The sequence below is a fragment of the Hyperoodon ampullatus genome, assembly GCF_949752795.1.
Source record: "Hyperoodon ampullatus genome assembly, chromosome: X".
In the NCBI taxonomy this organism is placed as follows: domain Eukaryota; kingdom Metazoa; phylum Chordata; class Mammalia; order Artiodactyla; family Ziphiidae; genus Hyperoodon; species Hyperoodon ampullatus.
Window position 1 is genome coordinate 132,692,103 of NC_136913.1, and position 24,303 is coordinate 132,716,405.

Genomic DNA, 24,303 nt, shown 5'->3' on the forward strand with positions numbered 1-24,303 from the left:
TGTCTTCTGGGAGTCATGCTGCAGTGGTGGGGACAAAAAGGTAGATACATAGTCACAATACAGAGTGATAATTCTGTCATGTGCTTTACACATTATGTGATTTAATCCTCACAATAAGACTGCAAAGTGAGTACAGATGAACCATCTGAGGGGCAGAGAGGTTAATGGTTTGCCAAAGAGCACACAACTACCCATTTGTCCTAACCAGACAGTGTCTTAGGCACTGGGTGCAGAGCAGTGAAAAAGAAACAACTGAGAAGCGGTAAGCAATACCTTAAAGACAGTAATACCTTACGTATGTTACAAGGTGAAATAAGTACTGTGCCCCAAAGGAAAGTAAGTAGGAGAAGGGGAAGGAGGGGTGTACCAGGCTGCAATTTTAAATGAGGATGGTCATGGAAGGCGTGCCTGAGAAGCTTACATGTTAGTAAAGGGCCTGTGGCTCATACACCGAGGGCTATAGGGAGCCATGGTAGGGTTCTGAGCAGGGGAGGGTCGTGAGCTCTGGCCGCAGCGGAGAGGATAGGCTTTAGTGGTACAAGGGTAGGAGCAGGTGACCTGTTAACTGAGGGCGAGAAACGACTGTGATTTGGGCTGGGACGGAAGCAGTGGAGGGGCGAGCAGGGCTGGATTCATTGTGAAGGTGGCGCTTCTGCTGGTTGCTGATGAACTGGGTTTGTGGGCTTTGAAAAAGAGGAGTTCAGAATAACAGCAAGGGTTTTGGAAAGGTGGCGTTGCCGTGAACTGAGACGGAGTAACAGCGAAAGCTGTCGCTTGGGGCTGGGGCGGGGAGGTGCGCCGCGACACGTGGTTAAAGGGCTCGGCGGGTGCTGCGGGCAGCGAGCGCTTTCCTTTCTGGGCCCGTCTCGGTCACTGTGACTGCAATGCTTCTTAAATGTCTGTCTTCTTCCAGTAGCACAGCGTCGGGCACAGAGCGGGCACTGATAAATACCTGCTCAAGGTTGACATGAACAACCACTACAAGCCCGCTTTCTTTATTTTTAGTAAAGTAAGGAGTGAAGCAGTCTTCACTGGCGAAAGGCCGCACTGCGGTCGCGCACGGGGAACCCCCCTCCACGCGAGCTACGAGCTAGACTACGTGCAGCAGAGTAACTCCTCCGCAAGAACCCTTCCGCGCACGCGCGGCCCGACGCGCCTGGGGGCCGGGGCCGCGGGGTCTTTGACACCGCCCTTGGCGCCTTGTGAAGCGACTGCGCGCGGGGAAGGGGACTAGCTGCCCCGCGCCCCGCCCCGCCCCGCCTCTTCCGCCGCCGCCGTGGGAATGGAAACATCTACCCCACGTGCCGGAAGCCACCTAGCGCAGACGGCGGAGCGCCACTCCGCGTCTTACCGAGCCGAGCCCTACGGGTGTCATCGCGAGACGAGCTTGCCGAAATGGCCGCAGCCAGTCAAGGTAAGGACGGGCGCGCGCCGGTGGCGCCGCGAGGAGCTGACTTCCCGGGCTCCGCGCCTCCCAGGCCCAGCAGCGCCCCTGGGGGGCTCGAGCGCCGCAGGGGCGGGGCGGGCGCCCGGGGCTCGTCTGTGGCCCGGCCGCTCCCGAGGTCCGGCCAAGGTCAGTGGCCGGACTGGAGCCGAACTTGCCCTCGGTGTTGTCTCCGGCCGGGCTCCTCCGCCTTCCGGCCCCGCCCCCGACAGCCTCGGCCTGGAGACATTTTGTCCCTGTTCCCGGAAGCACTCTGGCACCGTGAGACTAAGGCAGCTTCTTTGTCCCTTTGGACTGTCTTTTCAAACACCCGGCCGGCGTCTTTCCGCGTGCCGCCTCTACTTGCGCTATTGATGGTTTTGAAAGAGTACACGTGGTATGGTTCTTGGAAATCGCCTATTTAGTCCGCGTAGTGAAGGGAAGAGTCCGTGAAAAAAAAAGCCTGTAATAAAATATACAGTGGACCACGTCTTTCAGTTGTGCTTCTTATCCTACTTCTTTGAATGCTTCAGGCTATGTTCAGTTCAGTGCTGGCTCACAGAACCATTATCGAAAGCTCAATTATATAAATTTACGATTACATAAATTATGTTAAAAACAGTGAAAATGCTCAAACTTCATTACTTCCTTATTGTTTGCCATGTTTAGTTATTATCTGTACTCTGGAGGTTATGGACATCTGTTGTGTCTATGTGGTGGAAATAACGTAGCGTGATAAGCCGCGTCTCTTGCCAGCTCCGCATTCAGCGCTGTCACACTTCAGTGACGTCACACCCTGGATGTTGGTATACACTACTAGTCAGCCCTCCCCCCACCCCAGCGCGCTTGTGAAAAGTTTACCTGGGGACTTCACTGGCAGTCCAGTGGTTACACCTTCACCTTCCAGTGCAGGGGGTGCAGGTTCCATCCCTGATTGGGGAACTAAGTTCCCACGTGCCTCCCGGCCAAAAAGCCAAAGCATAAAACAGAAGCAATATTGTAACAAATTCAATAAAAACTTTGAAAATGTTCCAGATTAAAAAAAAATCTAGGGCTTCCGTGGTGGCGCAGTGGTTGAGAGTCCGCCTGCCGATGCAGGGGACACGGGTTCGTGCCCCGGTCCGGGAGGATCCCACATGCCGCAGAGCGGCTGGGCCCGTGAGCCATGGCCGCTGAGCCTGCGCGTCCGGAGCCTGTGCTCCGCAACGGGAGAGGCCACAACAGTGAGAGGCCTGCGTACCACAAAAAAAAAAAAAAAAAATCTAAAAAAACCCAAACCGTTTACCAGCACACCTGAATTGAGGTGGCTCAAAGGTGTTGGAATGCACAATGGAATTATTTTCCTGCAGAGCAGACTGCCCTTATTTAGTTAAAATGTGTAGGTTGCTCAGATATTTGCACCTAGGAAATTGTTGGGAGTAACTTTGAGGCTGACATTAGGAATTTCAATCTTTATCATATTGATGATCACATAATACTGCAATCATTGCTTTCCTGGGCTCACAAGCAAGGCTGCTGGCTGGTCGGTATAGTGCTTAGCAGTGTGTGTTGAATGACTGAGTGACTTTGGGTGAACTCAGTGTCTCTGATTTGATCCCTTTTGGCTGGAGCTGTCTATTGAGCTAAGGAGCTTGTTAAAATGACATTAAAACAAAACTCGAAACTCATTCTTGTTTTCAGTGATGTTCTTTAACCCAGGGAGAGAATTTCTTCTTCAACACAGCAGTAATGTTTTGTGGTTACGTTAGAACAAAAATTTTCATTTAACTACTTGTGAGGCCATAGAAGGCCCAGTTCCTTAAACATCCATATTTTGGTTTTGCTAAATTGGTATCTATGGTCCATCTTGAATTAATTCTTCAATTATATTTTGTGTATTGTGTAAAGTAGGGATTGAGGGTCTTTTTGTTTGTTTAGTACACATACCTAATAGTTCTAACAATTTGTTGAAAGGACTTTCTTTCCCTATTGAATAACTTTGGTGCCATGTGAAAATCAAATGACTGTATGTGTAGATCTACTTCTAGACACTATATTCTCTTCCACTGATATATTTTTATATGCTTAGGTCAGTTCTACACTGTGTCAAATAGGGTACTTTTATAAGTCTTGAAATTAGTTACCTGTGTGTTACTGTAGCTTTATAAGAAGTCTTGAAATTCTTTGAACTTTGTTGTTTTTTTCCCCACAATTGTTTTGGCCACTGGTGGTGGCACATTGTATTTTCCTAAGTGATTGCAGCAATCTCTCCCCTTTCCACATGCTGTTTTTTTCTGTGTGACTTTGACACTTCTCCTGCTGAGTACTGGGGTCTATATTCCCTCTCAAATCTGAGTGGAAGTTTGTGACGGCTGCAGCAGAATACAGTGGAAGTAACACTGCATGGCTTTGGAGGCTAGGTCTTAAATGGTAATATAGCTTCTGCTGAGCCCTTGAGTTTCCTCACTCTCTTACTCCCTTTCTTGGGACAGGCACCCTTGACCCTAGCCACCATGCTGTAAGGAAGCCCAAACTAACCCAGAGCAAGGCAGCCTGTATGTGTGAATGTAGTAGATGCTTCCAGACGCCTGCCTGTAATTCTTCCAGCTGAAGCCACAGACACATGGAGCAGAGATGAGCTGTATCCTGTCTGAATTCCTGATCCATAGAGTCTGGGAGCATAGAAAGTGACTGTTTTGCTCTGTGAATGAAGTTTTGGGGTAATTTGTTGTACAGCCATAGGAACTGGAATACTACTCTAGGTTCTTTGTACTTCCATATAAATCTTAGAGCCAGCTTCGCAATTTCTAGATAAAAACTTACTTTTTGATTGAGATTGCAACTCTGCAGTGTTTCCTCATTTACAGTGTAGAGTTCTTTTGCCTCTTTCACTAAATTTATTTTCCCACAGAGAGAGGGATTAGACATTTTGTTAACTCTTTCCCTTTTTGGGCAAATAAATCACCCTCTGAGCCTCTACTTCTTAATTACAAAATGGAGTTAATAAATAGTACCTTGTTCTGTACCTACTTTGTTCTGTGGATTTAATTATATATACATGTTTATTCCTTAGCACATTGCCTGGTAAATAGAAACAGCTCAATTAAACGTTACCTCTTTTTTTTAATGTCTTTATTGGAGTATAATTGCTTTGCAATGTGTTAGTTTCTGCTGTACAACAAAGTGAATCAGCTATACATATACTATATCCCCATATCCCCTCCCTCTTGCGTCTCCCTCCCACCCTCCCTATCCCACCCCGCTAGGTGGTCACAAAGCACCGAGCTGATCTCCCTGTGCTATGCGGCTGCTTCCCACTAGCTAGCTATTTTATATTTGGTAGTGTATATATGTCCATGCCACTCTCTCATTTCATCCCAACTTACCCTTCCCCCTCCCCGTGTCCTCAAGTCCATTCTCTACGTCTGCGTCTTTATTCCTGTCCTGCCCCTAGGTTCATCAGAACCATTTTATTTTTTTAGATTCCATATATATGTGTTAGCATACGGTATTTGTTTTTCTCTTTCTGACTTACTTCACTCTGTATGACAGACTCTAGGTCCATCTACCTCACTACAAATAACTCAGTTTCATTTCTTTTTATGGCTGAGTAATATTCCATTGTATATATGTGCCACATCTTCTTTATCCCTTCATCTGTCGATGGACACTTAGGTTGCTTCCATGTCCTGGCTATTGTAAATAGAGCTGCAGTGAACATTGTGGTATATGTCTCTTTTTGAATTATGGTTTTCTCAGGGTTACCTCCTATCTTTATTATCACTGGAGATACACATAGTACTGAGAATTTGTGGGCTATTGAGTAGTATTGAGTTACTTCTGAAAAGGAGAGGCAAATGAAGAAAACCCATTTCATTTAGGATGCATTATTAAGTATCACCAGTTTTTCCTAGGTCCTTTTGGTTGTTTTTAAATTTCAGGGGAAAAACTAGAGTACTCATTCTAAATTGTCTAGGTTTTTTTCCTCTGAGATATTTGTTGATTTTAGTCTGATTTTCAAAAGTTGCGATCAGAATTTCAGAGTCAGTTTACTCTAAAATAGATTAATATTTAGATGTCCTTATTACAGCTGTCTCTGTTTCCTTAAAAATCTCTTAATCTAGGTTAGGAATGTTAGTGATTTATTGTAAAAGTAACTTTTCTTATTCAGTATCTTAATTCTTGTAGGAAACTTTGAGGGAAATTTTGAGTCACTGGACCTTGCAGAACTTGCTAAAAAGCAGCCATGGTGGCGCAAGCTGTTTGGGCAGGAATCTGGGCCTTCAGCTGAAAAGTATAGTGTGGCAACCCAGCTGTTAATTGGAGGTGTTACTGGATGGTAAGTGATATAAAAGATGTCCAGTATCTTTTTTTGCATGACTCAGTGTTGGGGTTATAGGAACCATCTCTTTTAACCAAGGAAAATACATTGACTTGTGAAATTGATCACTTAATGAATAGTATACATCTCAACATAATGTTAAAGTGCTATTTAATGGTTACACATAGTGAGTATTTGCTACACGTCAGGTACTATTTTAGATATTTATATAGGTATCTCATTTCCTTCTCACAACTCTGAAATTGTTATTGTTATTATCTATCCTCATTTAATAGAAACTAAGGCTTAGAAAGGTTTACTTGACCAAGGCCACATAGTAAGTGCTTTCTATCACTATAGATTGCTTTGCATCTTCTAGAATTATATATAAATGGAATTATACAGTAAGTATTCTTTTTTGTCTGGCTTCTTTCACTGAGCATACTAATTTTGAGCTTCATCTGTGCTGTTGTGTGTATCTCTGCTTCATTCCTTTTTATTGCTGAGTAGTAGTCGACTGTATGGATAAACTAGTTTGTTTATCCATTCCCCTTTGATGAATATTGGTTTGTTTGCACTTTTTTTTTTTTTTTTTTTTTTTTTTTGCGGTACGCGGGCCTCTCACTGTTGTGGCCTCTCCCATTGCAGAGCACAGGCTCCGGACGCGCAGGCCCAGCGGCCATGGCTCATGGGCCCAGCCGCTCCGCGGCATGTGGGATCTTCCCAGACCGGGGCACGAACCCGCGTCCCCCCCATCGGCAGGCGGACTCTCAACCACTGCGCCACCAGGGAAGCCCTGTTTGCACTTTTGGGCTTAAAATGCTGTTAACATTTGTGTACAAGTCTTTGTATGAACATATGCTTTCATTTCTTTTGGGTAAATATCTAGAAAGAGTTAGGCTGAGTCATAGTAGGTGAATGTCTTAACTTTTTAAGGATCTGCCAAGCAGTTTTCTAAAGTATCGTCTTACATCTTACATCTCCCCTAGCAGTGTATGGGGGTTCCAGTTTCTCTACCTCCTCACTAACACTTGGCATAATGTCTTTTTTTTTGAAGTATAATTGATTTACAGTGTTATATTAGTTTCAGGTTGCAGTGTAGTGATTCAGTATTTTTGCAGATTATACTCCATTAAAAGTTAATAGGGCTTCCCTGGTGGTGCAGTGGTTGAGAATCTGCCTTCCAATGCAGGGGACACGGGTTTGAGCCCTGGTCTGGGAAGATCCCACATGCCGCGGAGCAACTAAGCCTGTGCCCCGCAACTACTAGAGAGAAGCCCACGTGCTGCAATGAAAGATCCCGCATGCTGCAATGAAAGATCCCAAGGGCCGCAACTAAGACCCAACACAACCATAAATAAATAAATAAATAAATATTCAAAACAAAATCAGCCAGAGGAAGAGGCACATGGGGCAAAGTTCAGGAAAGTGGAGTCTGTATGTTTAAAATGGGTTTCTTGGGACTTCCCTGGTGGTCCAGTGGGTAAGACTCTGCCTTCCCAATGCAGGGGGCCCGGGTTCGATCCCTGATCGGGGAGCTAGATCCTGCATGCATGTCACAGCTAACAAGTTCGCACCGCATGCCGCAACTAAGAGCCCACATGCTGCAACTAAGAAGTCTGCATACTGCAACTAAAGATCCCACATGCTGCAACTAAACATGCTGCAACAAAGATTCCCAGTGCTGCAACTAAGACCTAAGGCGCAGCCAAGATAAATATATACGTACATACATAAATACTTTTTTAAAAACAGTTCTTTAAAATGGGTTTCTTATAGGCAGCATATAGGTGGGTCTTCCTTTTTTTAATCCAATTTTACAATCTTTTCATTTGAATTAGTGTGCTTAGACTATTTACCTTTAAGTTTATTTTTGTTATCATTGGGTTTAAATTTACCATCTTGGTGTTCTGTTCTTTATTTTCTTTTGGATCAAATATACGTGTGTGTAATAAAAATAGGTATACTGTGTATGTGTATATATATATATTTTTTAAATTAAGGTGAAATTTACATAACATGAAACCAACCATCTTAAAGTGTACAATTCAGTGGCATTTAGTACATTCACACCTTTGTATAACCACTGCCTCTCTCTAGGTTCAAACCATTTTCATCACCCCAAAATAAAACCCCATCCCCACTGAGCAGTTACTCCCCATTCTCCCCTCTCCCCAGCCCCTGGCAACCATCTATTTGCTTTCTGTTTCTATGGATTTACCTATTCTGGATATTTTATATAAATAGAATCATACAATATGTGACCTTGTATATCTGGCTTCTTTCACTGAGTATCATGTTTTGTTTTGGTTTGGTTTTTTGGGACCGCACTGAGTGGCATGCGGGAACTTAGTTCCCCGACCTGGGATTGAACCTGTGCGCCCTGCAGTGGAAGCAGGGTGTCTTAACCACTGTACCGCCAGGGAAGCCCCCTGAGCATCATGTTTTTGATGTTCATTCACGTTGCAGTGTGTGTCAGGACTTCTTTCCTTGTTATGGCTACATCTCGCCAACACTTATTATTTTCATTAAAAAAACATTTTATTATAGCCACCTTAGTGGGCATGACATGGGTGTGAAGTGGTGACTAACGATGTTGAGCGTCTTTTCATGTGTTTGTTGGCCATCTGTACATCTGCTTTGGAGAAATTGAGTTGTTTGTCTTTCTGTTCTTGAGTTGTAAGAATTTTTTATGTGTTTTTGATATTAGATTCTTACCAGACATGATTGCAGATATTTTCTTCTGTTCTTTAAGTTGTCTTTCCACTTTCTTGATAATGTCCTTCGATGGATAAAAGTTTTTAATTTTGATGAAGTCCAGTTTATTCGTTCTTTTTTGTTCTTTTGTTGCTTGAATCACATATTTTTCATAATTCTGTTTATGCCCCTTCTTGGTTTATTGCCTATGTCTCTTAATTGTGTAATTTTAATGGTTGCTTTAGGGTTTATAGGATGTATCTTCTACTTACCACAGTCTATCATCAAGAGATATATCACTTCATGTAGAGTGTAATGCTCTTACAACAGTATACTTCCAGGACTTCCCTGGTGGTCCAGTGGTTAAGACTCCATCTTCCAATGCAGGGGGTGTAGGTACAATCCTTGGTCAGGGAGCTAGGATCCCACATGCCTCACAGTCAAAAAACCAGAAACATAAAACAGAAGCAGTATTGTAACAAATTCAACAATGACTTCAAGAATGGTCCACATCAAAAAAATCTTAAAAAAAAAATAAAACAGTATACTTCCATTTTACCCTTTTACCTTGGTTTTCATTGTCATACACTTAACTTTTACATTTTTTCATTAAATATTTAATTCTTATATTTTTAAATAATGAAAATGAAACCTTTCATATTTACCTGTATAGTTTATTTCTTGTGCTCATCATGCTTTTGTGTGTATCCAGATTTCCATCTGGTATCATTTTTCTCCACTTTTAACATTCTTTGTACTTTTGGGCTGCTGGTGATGATTTATTTTTCAGCTTTTGTATATCTGAGAAAGGTCTTCATTTCATCTTTGTTTTTTTTTTTTTTTTTTTTTTTTTTTTGCGGTACGTGGGCCTCTCACTGTTGTGGCCTCTCCCGTTGCGGAGCACAGGCTCCAGACGCGCAGGCTCAGCGGCCATGGCTCACGGGCCTAGCCGCTCCGCGGCATGTGGGATCTTCCCGGACCGGGGCACGAGACCGTGTCCCCTGCATCGGCAGGCGGACTCTCAACCACTGCGCCACCAGAGAAGCCCACATCTTTGTTTTTTGAAAGGTATTTTTACTGGGTATAGAATTCTAGATGGACAGGGTTGTTTCTTCCCCTAGTACTTTAAAAATGTTCCATTATCTTTTGTCTTGCATGATTTTCTATGAGAAATGTGCTATCTCTGAATTGTATTCCTCTGTACCTAATATGTCCCTCCCCCCGCCTTTCAGGCTGCTTTTAAGATATTTATCATTTGTTTTGTGCTTTGAGTTCATTAAGCTGTTTAGATCTATCAATTTACAGTTTTCATCAAATTTAGAATATTTTCTCATTATTTATTCAAATATTTTCTACCCTTCAACAGTTCTAGTTAGACATATTATTACACTGCTTGAAATTTTCCTGTAGTTCACTGACACTATTTTTTTTAACTTTTTATTTTGAGATAACTGTAGATTCACAGGTCTTGTTAAAAATAATCCAGAGAGCCTGTGCACCACAACTACCGAGCCTGCGCTCTAGAGCCCGCATGCCACAACTACTGAAGCCTGCGTGCCTAGAGCCCGTGCTCTGCAACAAGAGAAGCCACTGCAATGAGAAGCCTGCACCGCAACGAAGAGTAGCCCCCGCTTACCGCCACTAGAGAAAGCCCGCATGCAGTGACGAAGACCTAACGCAGCCAAAAATAAATAAAAATAAATAAATAAATTTTTAAAAATGCAAAAAAAAATCCAGAGAGCCCATCCTCCAGTTTTCCCCAGTGTATAACTATAGTTCAATATTACAACCATGTTCATGTATTTTTCTGTTTCATTTTGGTAGTTTTTATTGCTATGTCATGTTTACTAATCTTTACTTCTACAGTATCTAAACTGCTGTTAGTTCCATCAAGTACAGTGTTCATCTCAGACATATAGTTTTCATCTGTAGAAGTTTGATTTGTATCCTTTTAAAATATGTTCCTTGTCCCTACTTATTATGTGGAATCTTTCCTCTAGCTTCTTGAACATGGAATACAATCATAATAACTTTTGATGTTTTTGTCAGCATTCTGTCATTTGTGCCATTTCTAGGTTGCTTTCAGTTGATTTCGTTTTTTATCATTATGGGTCTGTTTTCCTGCTTTGCCTGCCTGGTAGTTTTTAATGGGATGGCAGTATTGTGAATTTTACCTTATTGGGTGCTAGATATCTTTTTTATTCTTATGTAATTGAGTCTTGATTCTTGTTCTGGGACACATTTACACATGGCTTTAAAAAAATTCCACATGTGTTCTGTACCTTACTCTATAGAACTAATTTTAAAGATAAAAGAGACTGAGAAGAAAATTGCTGGAGTTTATATATACTTCATTTTTTTCTCCCACATTTCTTTGGAGGGGAAAAGCACCTTTATCCATGTTAGGTTTTTGAAAAAAAGGTCGGAGAAATAAGAGCTAGTTAACAATCCAGTTGGTTGCCTTTATCATGAATGAATCTTAGCTGCAAAATGTCAGTTAATGCCTTCACATCAGGGACTTAGGGCCAGTGGATACAGGGTACAGGCAGTTTACTTCAGCTTATAATCACAGTTAAGAATTAAGATGACTCCTAATGGTTTATTTACTAGTCCTATCATTCCTCCAGTTTAGGAGTCCCTTCTGAGATATACCTAGCTTTTGTTTAAAAACATTTAAAATCCTTGTGAGGTCCTCCATGCAATGTTTTATTGATATTGATACATTTTTTCTCCTACCGAAGTGTACCAAGCAGTAGGTGGTAGAAAATGAGGGCAGAGAGGTAAAGGGACACTAGATGTAAGTGTAGGGCTTTATAAGCCGTCTTCAGCGCAGAGTTTTCTGTCAAGAGCCACGTGCCGACCAGAGAAGATGGCATGAGAGCCTGTCTGTTATCCCGTGTGGCCACTCTGGCCTCATACACAGTCATGTGTTTACTCGCTTCACCAAGAGTTCTCAGGGCTGCTCCCTCCCTGCCGCCATTTCTCTTCCATATTGCTGACTGGAGTCTCTGCTTTATCCTTTCCTTTGTTGATCCATTCTCCACAGTGTAGCCAGAGTCATCTTTTAAAAACACGGCTTGGGAGTTTAAGGGTTTTGCTCAAGGCCACAAAATGAAGTGAGTAGTAGAGCCAAGATCTGAGTCAGGGTCCTTCTGAGGTCAGAGCCTCTGCCGTTTCCTCGTTCTGCAGGGGATGGGCTTTATGCCTGGAGTAGGAAGGAGCTGGATCGTCCCAAGGTAAGTAGGCTCTGAATGTTGTTAGAAGTCCATGCTTGTGTTTGTCTGACAGCTTGTTAACTTGATTTTTGTAGGTGCACTGGTTTCGTATTCCAGAAGGTTGGAAGGTTGGCTGCCACAGCTCTGGGAGGTGGATTTTTCCTGCTTCAGGTCTGTATGTGGAGTCTTTCCCTGGCCGTCCTCACACATAGTCCAGGCTCTTTTACTTTAGACGGTTTCACGTACCATTTGAAATGCTAGTAACCTTTTGAGTCAGACTTCTTCAATTACTAGGTGGATTACATTTTGTCATTTATAACATGGGGACACATGCATATTCCTTATCATAGCTCCCTTCCAGGGTTTTCAAGACCACTTGAAATATGAAGCAAGTGTGATTTCAGAAATCCCAGGTGTGATGCAAGTGCCCTGTGATATGATTTATTCTTAGACACTAAGTCGATGAGAGACATGAGGGCTAAATGACACTGGTCAGATGGCCTCTGCTGGCCCTTGGCGTGGAGTTTGTTTTTGAACCACTGGCTGCTGGTCCCCTGAGGCTGCTGTGTACAGTTGGTTTGCAAACTTGACTCCACATTGGAATCACCTGGGAATTTTATAAAACACTGATGCTTGGGGCCTGCCCCCCGCCTCCGTCTGATTTCACGGGCAGTAGGCCTGCTTGTATATCGGAGTATTTTTAAAGTTGCAGGTGATTCTGAGGTGCAGTCAAGCTGGAGTATCCGGATCCACAGCTCTTTGTCTCCTCTCGAAGCAGCTCTCATCTTAGCGAGGTCATCCCACGTTAGAATCACAATTTGAGTGAGTTTTCCAGGTGCGTCAGGTGAAAATGAAGTGTGTGGAAGAGGCCAGAAGAGGCCTGCTCATGACTGGTGGGCCGGGGCGGGTGTGGTACAGCATCACTGCATCACAGATGCCCTCAAAACCCAATGCTTGAAATGACCATCTTTTTATTATCTCAGTTTCTGTGCGTCAGCAATTCGGGGAGGGGAGGGTGGGCGCTTGGGCTGGCAGCCTCAAGGGGTTGTAGCCAGAGGTGACTGGGGCTGGGTGAGCAGGGAGCTGGGGCGGGCCCAGGCCCCTCCCTCCCCTCCCTTGCTCGGGTCTCAGCTCCTGCTGCGGCCTCAGTTGTCCACGCACCCTTGTTTCAGAAACATGGTGAAAGCTGCCCGCCCTTTTCTGCCCGAGCCTGGGAACTCCATAGCATCACTCTGGCAGCATCCTGCTTGTGACTAGCAAGGCACCAGCAGCTTCCCCCGGACCCGTTCCCTGTGTAGCTTCTTGGCTCCCTCCCTGGGGCTGTTAGCAGACAGACCCCTCCAGGCCCCTCCTCGCCCCTCCTCACCCCTCCTGTTGCCTTCTGGGTTGCAGTCATCTTTCCTTCCTCGCACCCCTTCGGATGCAAGTGCAGTGACAGCTCTCGCACTAGACCCACAATCCTGTTCTATCCCTGTGGTTTCCCTGAGTATCTTCATATTGCTTTGAAATGCCTTAATCTGAGTGCACCCTCTGTTTCTTTTGGGGGTTCTGACTGACAGAAGTAATGGGCATTAGAATAATCTCCAGGAAGGACCCCTCGCCCTGGGATTCTGGTATTGCTTGGGTCAGATGTGCAAGGAGTGCAGTGCACGTGAGACATGGGGGTCTGTGCTGTGCACGCATGTGCCCTGTCACCAGGGTAGTCACGATGTTGGGAGATCAAGGGTGTGGTTTGACATGAGGATCCAGTTTCCTTTCTTTCTTCTGGATTATTGTCCCAGCAGCATTTAGTGAATAAGTCTTCCTTTTTTCAATATCTGTACCATTGCCTTTATCGTGTATCACAGTTCATGTATGTGTGGCTCTACTTCCTGTATCTGCTGAGCCTTGGTAGTTCCTCCACATATTCTTCAGGATCGTTGCAGCTGCTTTTGGACTTTTGCTTCTCCATCTAAATTTTAGAACAGGCTTGTCAATTCCTTTCAAAGATTCTGTTTAAATTTTGATTGGGGGACTTCCCTGGCACTCCAGTAGTTAATTCTCTGTCCGCGCTGCTATTGCAGGGGGCGCGGGTTCAATCCCTGGTCGGGGAACTAAGATCCCGTGTGCCGCACGGTGCACCCAAAAAGGGGAAAAAAAGGGTAAGAAGAAAAATGTTTGACTGGAATTGCATGGGAACCATATAGATAAATTGGGGGAGAATGAATATCTTTTATGATATTGTATCATCTAGCTGTGAACACAGGCTTTCTCTCCATTTATTTAGGTCTTCTTTAATGTCTTTGCCTAGACTTTTATTATTTTTTCCATATAGATCTTATCCATCTGTGGTTCAGTTTTATTCCTAGATACCTTATAAGAGCTTTAGTTGCTCTTGTGCTTTTCCCCAGGCACTCACCCTGAGCCCTAAAGCTGTCTCCCAGTTGGACTCAGAGTGATACAACTACTGCTGTAGAACATCTTTTCATGTGTTTATTTACTGTCCAGATCTCCTTTTTGGTGAAGTATCTATTCAGGTCTTTTGCCCGCTTTTAAATTGGGTTGTCTGTTTCTGTACTTTTTATTCTGTCCTATTAATCTGTGTGTCTTCTCCAATACCACACTGTCTTGATTGCTGTAAAATCAGGTAGTGTGATTCCTCCAACTCTGTTCTTTTTCAAAATTGTTTTGGCTGTTCTAGTTCCTTTGTCTTTTCATACACATTTTAGAACCAGCTTGTTTACATATCTATAAAACATCTTGCTGGGATTGGGATTGCAATAACTCTGGCTTAATAATTTCTCTTTGAGTTATTTCTTCAACAGACATTTTGTAGTTTTCAGTGTACAGATCCTATATGATTTTTGTTTAAATTTGTACCTAGTATTTTATTATTTTGCAGCTATTGTAAAATTATAAATTTCATTTCCATTTCCAATTCAAATTGCTAGCATATAGAAATACAATTTGTGTGTTTATCTTGTAGTGTACAGCCTTGCTAAACTCGCTTTTTGTGTGTAGGAGTTTTTGTTTGTTTTTTGTTGGATTTTTTGAAATTATGTAGACAAACACGTCTACAAATAGTGACATTTTGACTTCTTCCTTTCTGATCTGGATGCCTCTTACCTTATGTTCTTCCTTGTTGCACTATGACTTCATTTCCAGCACAGTGTTGAATAGGAACAGAGACAGTAGACATCCTTGCCTTTTTGTTAACATTGGATGAAAGTATTCAGTCTTTCACCAGTAAGTATGATTGACGTTAGCTGTATGTTTGTAGATGCTCTTTATCAAGTTGAGGAAGTTCTCCCTGTTTCTGTTTTTCCAAGAGCTTTTACAGGAATGTGTGTTGAATTTTGTCAGAATGTTTCTGAGTCCTGCCTGAAGTCTAGGCCAGGTGATACCTTAGCAAATATGGGAAATACACGGCTCTGGGCTTCTCCAGTCAGATGCTCTTGTTTTCTTCAGAGTCCCCAAGTAGCTGTTCAATGTACTTCGTCCTGTGGGAGAGACAGGGTGGAGTAACAGAATCGGAACTTGAATGTAGTGTACGATTTTTGAGATTCAGCTATGTTGCTGCTACAAGCACTGAGCAACATCTTGTTGTGTAAACATGACACAATTTGCTTTATTCATTCATGTGCGGATGGACATTTGGTTTATTTCCAGTAAAGCTGCTGTGACAAGAGCTGCCACTCTGGGTGTAGCGTAATGGCATGTGCAGCTTCAGTGTTGGCGATGATGCCAAACCGCTCTCCTAAAAGGCTGCTGGTAAACACTCTCAGTAAGGGTGTGATAGGAGTGTCCATTTCCCACATTCTTACCAACACTGTATATTTTCAGTATTTTAATCATCTCCAATCTGATAAAAAAAAGTATAGTAACTCATTAATTTTAGTGTTAATTTCCTTGATTACTTGTGAAGTTGAACTTTTCCCTTTTGTTGGCCACTTTGTTTTGTGAGTTGCCTTTACCCGTTTTTCAAATGGGTTTTTTTCCTTACTGATCTCTAGAAGAATTTCACTTTTTCTAGGTATTAGTGTTTTGTTTATTAGATATATTGCAGATATTTTCTCCAGCCTGGTTTCGGTGACTGATCAGTTGGTTGGTGCTGTTAACTAAAAGAGAGACTAGAGGGGGAGCAACTGACTAGACAGTGGAGAGGAATTTCCGTTTTAGATACTTTGAGCTATCCAGGGAGATATGATTTATCATATCAGAAATTTGTGTTCCCCGTGTGTGAATGAGTTTTATCCTGTTCGCACATTCTTTATGAAACGCTTCTCGCTGAGTGTGTGTGTGTGTGTGTGTGTGTGTGCTCCTGTTGTCTTGAGCAAGGGAAGTAGGCATGTCCTGTAGGTATATTTGGATGTGCTTCTCCCTTACAAGAAATCGCTCGTGAGAAATCTCTGTGATTTCTTTCTGAGCAGCAGTGATTACTTCGTGACACCCTTGCCCTGTTCACATTGTTGAGAAACTCAGGCTTATGTCGCCTTTAAGGTTTCTTTACCTTACATCTTGACTTCCAGTTCTGATTTTCATTTACCATTTAATTTTTTTAAGCTAACTTAAAATTTTATAGAGATTGGGTAAGAGTATAAATAAAGTAAAAGAATTGCCAGCAGTCATTGAAGGCCAGTATGGATTTCCGTTGCCAGGCATAGGGCCTTGCACATAGGGTGGATGCTGAGTAGATGTGGAGTGAATGTCATTGTAATACAAAAAACTGGATGGCAAATACCTCCAAAGATAGAAACTCAGAAGGATTTTTGGTAACATATATCAGTGCTTTATCCTGTGTTTCTCCTTTCTTGCTGTCGTTTTTTAAACTAAAGCTTGCAAACCATACTGGCTACATCAAAGTGGACTGGCAGCGGGTAGAGAAGGACATGAAGAAAGCCAAGGAACAGCTGAAGATCCGCAAGACCAACCAGATACCTACGGAGGTCAAAAGCAAAGCAGAGGAGGTGAGGCTTGTTTTGTTCATGTGCAGTGTGTGAAGGGTGCAGACAACTCTGTGTGTACAAACATGGGGTAGCCAATATGTCAGCCTCATATGGAATATCCTCACCTCAGCAGCATTTTAAAAGGTTAAACCTACAAGGACCAAGGACCAGTAGGTTTGGTGACTTTTATTGCTGAGTGAGAGTGCAAAGTGCTGCAGGCACATATGTGGTTTGAGCATCCCTTGAACAAGTTCTTGTTGGGATGGGAGCAGCAAGTGAGGAGGAGGAGGATGTACCTTTTACAGCCACTCTGATCATTTTGAGTCGTATTTTTGTCTCCATACACACACATCTCTGAAATGTCCAGAATGTGTAGCCCAGGGGTTGACAAGGTTTTTTTGTGAAGGGCCAGATGGTACATGTTTTCAGCTTTGTAGGCATTGTGATCTCTGTCACTACTGAACTCCACTGTGTAGCGTGAAAACAGCCATAGACGATGGGTAGGCAGGTGGGTGTGGCTGCGTTGCAATGAAAGTTTATTTAAAAATAGGTGACGGGCTTCCCTGGTGGCGCAGTGGTTCAGAGTCCACCTGCCGAAGCGGGGGACACGGGTTCGTGCCCCAGTCTGGGAAGATCCCACATGCCCCGGAGCGGCTGGGCCCGTGAGCCATGGCCGCTGAGCCTGCGCGTCTGGAGCCTGTGCTCTCGCAAAAGTGAGAGGGCCGCGTATCGCAAAAAAATAAAAAAATAAAAAAGAATAAATAAATAAAAATAGGTGACTGGCTGGATTTGGCCCATGGGCTGTAGTTTGCTAACCTCTGATCTAAGGCATAAAATCAGGTCAGATTATACTGGAGGGACAGGAGAAGGGCTTCTTTTTTAAAAGGATGTATTTTGTTACTTCTTCATTACCTTTGGAAAAATGTCAGATGTCCCAAAGATACATGTGCACTTAACCGGGGAGAAATAAACCAGGATCAAGGTGTCAGGAAGGTGCCTGGTTAAACCTACAAGGACCAAGAGGACAGGAAGGGAATACCAGGAGACAAGAAATATTAGCAAATGTTTGAAAGTTGGAAAGCAGATAGACAAGTGGTAGATGACTTAGCAGAGGGACTTCCATGGTCCGGTGGCTAAGACTCCATGCTCCCAGTGCAGAGGGCCTGGGTTCAATCCCTGGTCAGGGAACTAGGTCCCGCATGCCTCAACTAAAGATCCCGCGTGCCGCAACTAAAGATCACACATGCCACAACTAAAAAAAAAAAAAAAATCCCACATGCCACAACTAACACCTGGCGCAGCCAAATAAATAAATTTTTTTTAAAAAAATGACATTCCCTTTAAAGAAGAAAAAAAGAAAAAGACGATTCTGTGTGGTGGCGAGTGCTCAGCCAAAGGTGTCCATTGCCAGAATACCACTCAGCCATATAAAAGTATGAAATTTTGCCATTTGCAGCAACATGGATGGACCTAGAGATTATCATACTGAGTGAAATAAGTCAGACAGAGAAAGAGAAACACCATATGATATCACTTATATGTGGAATCTAAAATATGACACAAATGAATCTATGAAACAGAAGCAGACTCACAGACATAGAGAACAGACTTGTGGTTGCCAAGGGGGAGGGGGATGGGGAGGGAGGGAAGGACTGGGAGTGTGGGATCAGCAGATGCAAACTAGTACATATAGGATGGATACACAACAACGTCCTACTGTAGAGCACAGGGAACTATAGTCACTATCCTGTGATAAACCACAATGGGAAAGAATAGGAAAATGAACGCATATATATGTAGAATGGAATCACTTTGCTGCACAGCAGAAATAAACACAACATTGTAAATCAACTATACTTCAGTGAAAAAATGAGCACATCTTACTTTATGTAAATTATACCTCAATAAAGTGTAGTAAAATGGAAAAGTTCAAAAAGAAAAACAAAAAACCCCTCAAATAAATAAATTTTTTATAAAAAAAGCTGTCCATTGCCCAGAGTGGAACGTGGCATTTGTGCACTTAGATAAGTCCCTCCTCCTTCCTCCCTTCCTTCCATCGCTCCTCAAGCTCAAGGTTATGAAACTTACACTTTTTTCACTTCAAAAATTTTTTTATTTTTCAGACATTTACAAAAGTAATACATGATTGTTGAAAACTTCTTTAATGATACAGGAATGTATATAATAAAAAGTATAAGGTTAATGTTTGATTAGAACCAACTGTTGCCATACAGTGGGCACTTACATAAACTAACCAGAAGGTTTGGAATTGGTTCATTCCACAAATGTTTGTCGTATGCCTCTTTGTGGCCTGGCCCTCTCACAGGCCCCAGGGAGAGTGGCTGGTTCCCCCTGAGAGCCCGTAGTCTGGGGAGCAGGAAATGAAAATGTTCGGGTTAGTGTTTAGCAGCAAGGAGGCCATTGGTGATTTCTGTGAGAACGGTTACAGTCAGGTAGTGGAGTTGAGAGCCAGGGTGTAGCAAGTTGAGGAATGAGTAAAGATGATGAATGAAAGAAGTTATGTCAGGAAATTGTATGAGTTTTTAAATTCCCCCTGAGGGCAGATGGCAAGAGACAATGCGTCAAATAGGGAAATATGGTTCCAGCCAAGTTGGGGAGGAGTGAAGACACAGGCACAGTGGGAATGAGGGGGCTCGAGGGTCCCAGGAGGCTGGGTGGTGGAGTGGGAAAGGTCGGGGTGGGGTTAGCGAGATGAACCCCTGTGCTTAATTTCAGGAAACCAGTAGGCCAGGCTACAGGGTGTATTCCCCTCGTGAATACTTTTCTATGGTAGCACTTGGGAGAAAGTTCCCTCTGGGATGGAGGTCGATAGAGCACATGCATGGGAAGCTGTAGGAATGTGAGAAAATAAGGTTTCAGAGGAGGGTGTATGGATGGATGGACAGATGCGTGGGCGGGAGGAACGTGTGGACAGGTTTGGAGGAGAGACCAGTTTACTGAATATGGTGCCTTCTCTGCAAAGTCCCATCTGAAAAGCATCCCTTGAATGAGATCACTGTGCGCTAGCACCCCGCCACTACCTTATCCAGACATGTCATCTCACCTGATCTGCGTCCTGCTTCCCAGTGATATCCTCAGCAAAGTAATCCATCGTGCTATCTTCTGTTCCTAGGTGGTGTCGTTTGTGAAGAAGAATGTTCTAGTGACTGGTGGATTTTTCGGAGGCTTTCTGCTTGGTATGGCATCCTAAAGAGGATGACTTCACTTCCTTATTCCTGGTTTTTCCAGCCAGCAGCCTCTTCACTCCATCATAGGATAGGAAGGCTGTCCTCTTCGTCCTCTTCTCCCTCTTCTCCCGTGCCTTCCTTCCTGCCATGGCGTATCTGAATGGCTTCTGTAGGCATCTGTTGGTACAAGTGGATAATGGCCCCACCATGACCTTGACGGCAACAGAAGAGACAGTGGACATTAACTCTTCTCCCAGCACACTCCCCCTTGACTAATCTGTAGGTCAGCAAGAATATTCCTTTCTCCCCTATGTAAGACACTTACCAGAACATGGTACAAGATGGCTCACCGTGGAGCATGAGTGGATCCTCAAAGGTTGTCCCAAACTTGATTTGGAAAAGAAATAACAAGCATATAAGATACCTTACTATGTTCTGCATGGAAAGGAACTGAATACATTTGCCTTTAAGCATGAAAGATTTTGGTATCTTGGTGTCTACTTTCTTTTGTAGTAGATTTTAGGTTACAGAACAAGAACTACTTGTACTGGCTCTAATTATCCTGACAGGATGGGAGCATGCACACTACAGTTGAAAAGTCTGCATATGGAATGAAACTGTACTGAAGATACATATGCTGAGCTGAAGGTATTGTGTTTGGTGGGAAGGCCTTTAGGGAAACCAACCAATAGATACATTTAGGATGGTCAGACTTAGTGAATCACTTAGAGGCATTCAGGTATTATCTAGGGATGTTTTCCATCATACAGGATAATGCATCTCATGCTGGTTTCCGAAGGATTTATTTATGGTAAAATAAGTGACTTTAGGTGGAAGAGGGAAGAAGCTCTTGGATTTTTATTTAATAGAAAAGGTTTTAAGCTTTGAAATGTGAAATATTCTTTACCTCTTGTCAAAACATCAGGGGTAGCTGTAGCTCCTCTGTGCCAATTCTATTTATCCAGTTAGTATGAAATATATAACATTTGAACCAGAGTTTTTAAATGGTGACATACCAAGCATTAAGAATTGAGAACAGTAGCAATAGCAACAGCACATGTGAAATAAATTATTTCTATCACCAAAGGTAATCTGCTGTCTCAGGATGACCCCAACTCTTAGAATTTTTCTTTAAAATAAAAGTTTATAGATATATCCATGCTTAGAAACTTAACACATTTTTCTGTAATGGCCTTCTACTGTACCATCTAGAATACCCACTGCAGGAAGGCAAGGCTTGTGTCTTCACCATTGTATCCATGGAGCCAAGCACTTAATAAGTACTCAGTATCTGTTGAATATATGAATAATGAGCTCATAGAAAAGTATCTGGAAAAGGCACTGATCCACAGGATTTGTGAGACTTTATGAGTTCTGAAAATTTGGAAAACTTGGAATTAACTTCTTAAACTTGCAGGTGATCCCTTGCAAAATATGTTTTTAAGGCCTTCCTTTTAAAATGTTTGCCTTTTAACTTACCTTGGGAATGATGTATTGAATTTGGAAATTGTAGCTACTAGTGGATGTGTGGAATTTTTTAGAATTCATCCATTTGCATTTTTCTCCTTATGTATGGTAGTATTTTAAGGCAACATTAAGTTTTGCTTGTAACATGTATGAATTATATACAAATCATAATGGTATGAACCACATTGTTCCATATTTTTGTAGAACTCAAATTGTTTTTCAGTTTTTATCATGGAAACATTCAAATATATATAAAAATACAGAAAATAGTACAATGACCCCCATGTGTCTGTCCATCACCCACCTATAATGATCATCAAATTATAGCTTGTTTTATCAGTCGTTTTGAAACAAATACCAAATGTGTCATTTTATTATATTTTGGTATTTGTCTGTAAAAGGTGAGAACTCATCTTAAAAACCATAAATGCAATACCCTATTATTATACCCATCTGACCCCACCCGGAGCAGTGGAATGGGGGCTGCAGGTAGTGGGGTAGCGTGGCCTTTCTCCATCTCTTTTTCCTGTGATTATTGGTGATGACAAAAGATGAGCAGGTTGCTCTAAGCTGCTTTGAGCGGGTTATAATAGATAATAGACTGAAATAAGATTCTAGCTTCCACCTGAGGGACATGCTTGAGGTCAGTGTTACGGGTTGGCCTCATCCTATTGCAATCAGGACGGCCTTGAGTTCTGCCCGCTGAGTAGGGCCACCACGGGTGGCCGGGCAGAGTGGGTGCTCCTCACTGGTGGCATTTAGGAGAGCTCCCTCAGGCGGTTAGGGGAGCCTCTAAATGGAGGCCCTGTTGTCAGCAGCTTTGCTTCAGGTGGTGAAGTGAGAGGTTCCCCCCAAAGAACAGCTGCCACCCCTTCACGCAAAACTGAGACACCAGGACCAGGCAACTTCACCCACGGATACTCTGTTTCCATGTGACTGGCAAGGCCTGTTTCGTGATGCATTTTTCTCTAGTACCCAGAATCCAGTAACATGCTGTGCCTCCTTAGTGATGGGGGCTGAAGAGATGGCAGATTTTCTTTGACTGACGGAGGGATTAAGCGCTTTCAGTCGTCACTTTGACCGTGTTTGGGTTTTTGCTCCCCTTGTTCGGGGCTTCCCTACCTGTAGTTGGGCCTGGACCGGAGAACCTCTTGACAGCAGGTGGCTGGAGTGCCTGTGAGGGTCTTCTCCCTTTTCGCTGCTCACCCCAGAGCCCCCATGTGCTCCTTCTGTCCCCTCCTGGCATCCCTGCCACTCTGGACCACCCTTTAACCCAGCGTCCCTCCTTGTGATGGACCAGGTGGGATGGGGAGCTATAAGCAAAGGAGGGGGAGAGGGATCAGGGCCGACAAATAGACTCCCATGTCTTCAGTCTTGCTAAGGCTCTGTATCCTCACTGCTAACACGGTTTGAGCTTGGGGACACCTCCGCCTGAGTGGCCCCATTGTCATGAGTGTCACTCTCATTGACTTTCCTCCCGCTGCCCATCCGGGCCACTTCTATGCTTCCGCCCCTCAGCCTCAGGACACTCATTAACAGGCTGACATTCCCCCCTACTGGACCTGGCAGAACACAGGACATGACTAAAGGAGTGAATCTTACATAATTCTAGCTAACATACTCTTGGGCTGGGTGCTCATGGTTTTGAAATGCTTAAGTACTGTGAAAATGTTCTCTCCATCATCCTTTTGTTTGACTTTTGCCGGAAAGATGGACATGACTAATGGTTGCGCTCTTATTTGAAACTTCTACTTTTGTGTAGTTTGGGAGATGTAATAAGTTTCTGATTGAAAAAAATGGTGTAGGGATAGATTTTAGATATCTGAGAATCATTAATGTTTCACGATGAAACATTAGTTTCTTCTCTCAGGGAAATTTACTTACGGCCCATTTTGGACCCTGCAGGCAAAATTAGACTGCTGCCCTCTCTGCTCCCTCCACCAGCTTACCAGCTTCATTTCTTTGTCATGGTTCTGGCTTCTTAATCACTTACACAATAGTAGTGTGATCTCTTGGAGAACTGGGCAGAAAACATACCTTATTCTGGACCTGATTTCCCAGAAATCATACAGTGTGGCTTATGTCTGATATTTGATACTTAAGGAATCATGAATTTCAAGGGCACTATTTTTCTAGCGACAACTGAGTGTTGCACTTTCTTCACGTTTTTAGAAAACTGTAAAGTCAGCTTACTGAAACACCAAAACTACCGTCCTGTATTTGAAATGGTAAAAAATGCCATTATGGTGATTGAGAGCAGTGGTTCGCATCCTTGCTTGCCTGGCTGCTGTCCTGGAGACTCTGGTTGCACTGGTAGCGGCGGGGCAGCCTCACCTGTTTGAGAAGCATCTGAAGTTGGGAACCACTGAACTACAGACTTGGAAGCTGGTGTAATAACGTTACAGTTCTGCTGAACAGGCCTTTAATACCTTTTAAATTAAGTGCCATACAATTTCAGATGCCTTCCAAATACTGAACAGAGTATAATATTAGTTTATGAAATGTTATAGGAATTGTGTGGAGTGGATGCATGAGTAGCATGATGGCTGACTAGGGCCTTCTGTCATCAGTGGATGTAAAGCTCTTGGACAGAAGGTTGTGGGGTAATGGAGTGTTCATATGGTGCCAACATACCACCCCACAAATGACCCCCCATGACCAAGGGAAAACTACCTTTCCAGTGGAGAGGTCTGTCTCAGTCATTAGTTAACCAAGTGATGAAACTTGGCATCACTCAGAGCCCACTTACAGCAGGCTTTTAAGAAGTCTCTAAATGGAGGATGAGATCATATTTCTCACCTTCCCAGCTCTTCCCTGAAGACTGAGATTCAGTGCTAATCATGGTCACTAATAAATAAAAAACAGTTGGTAAATGTTAAGCTTCTTTGATGTCTCTTTTATTTCCCTGTATGTCATAGTAATAGCTAAGAAGAATAAGATTGAAATCAATGTCTGCTAATAGATGTTGAATGAAACTGAGACAGTACTGAGTTTAAAGATAGGAAGGAATAATTGTTTGAAGCTTTAGGAGCCCTAAAGAAAGGAGCATACTTGTGGAAAAAATTAAAAGTCTGAAACTTGAGTAGTT

The 24,303-nt window shown here is 43.1% G+C and overlaps 1 protein-coding gene across 1 annotated transcript; it reads left to right on the top strand.

Annotated features, from left to right (window-relative positions):
- Positions 1–1,282: 1,282 nt before the first annotated feature.
- FUNDC2 (FUN14 domain containing 2) lies at positions 1,283–20,207 on the top strand (the record flags this gene model as incomplete). The annotated part of the gene is given in 6 exon segments (XM_079728193.1): positions 1,283–1,361; positions 1,364–1,414; positions 5,591–5,741; positions 11,731–11,806; positions 16,450–16,581; positions 19,694–20,207. Coding segments are annotated over 6 exon segments (567 nt in total). The 3' UTR covers positions 19,772–20,207.
- Between the last annotated feature and the right edge of the window lie 4,096 nt (positions 20,208–24,303).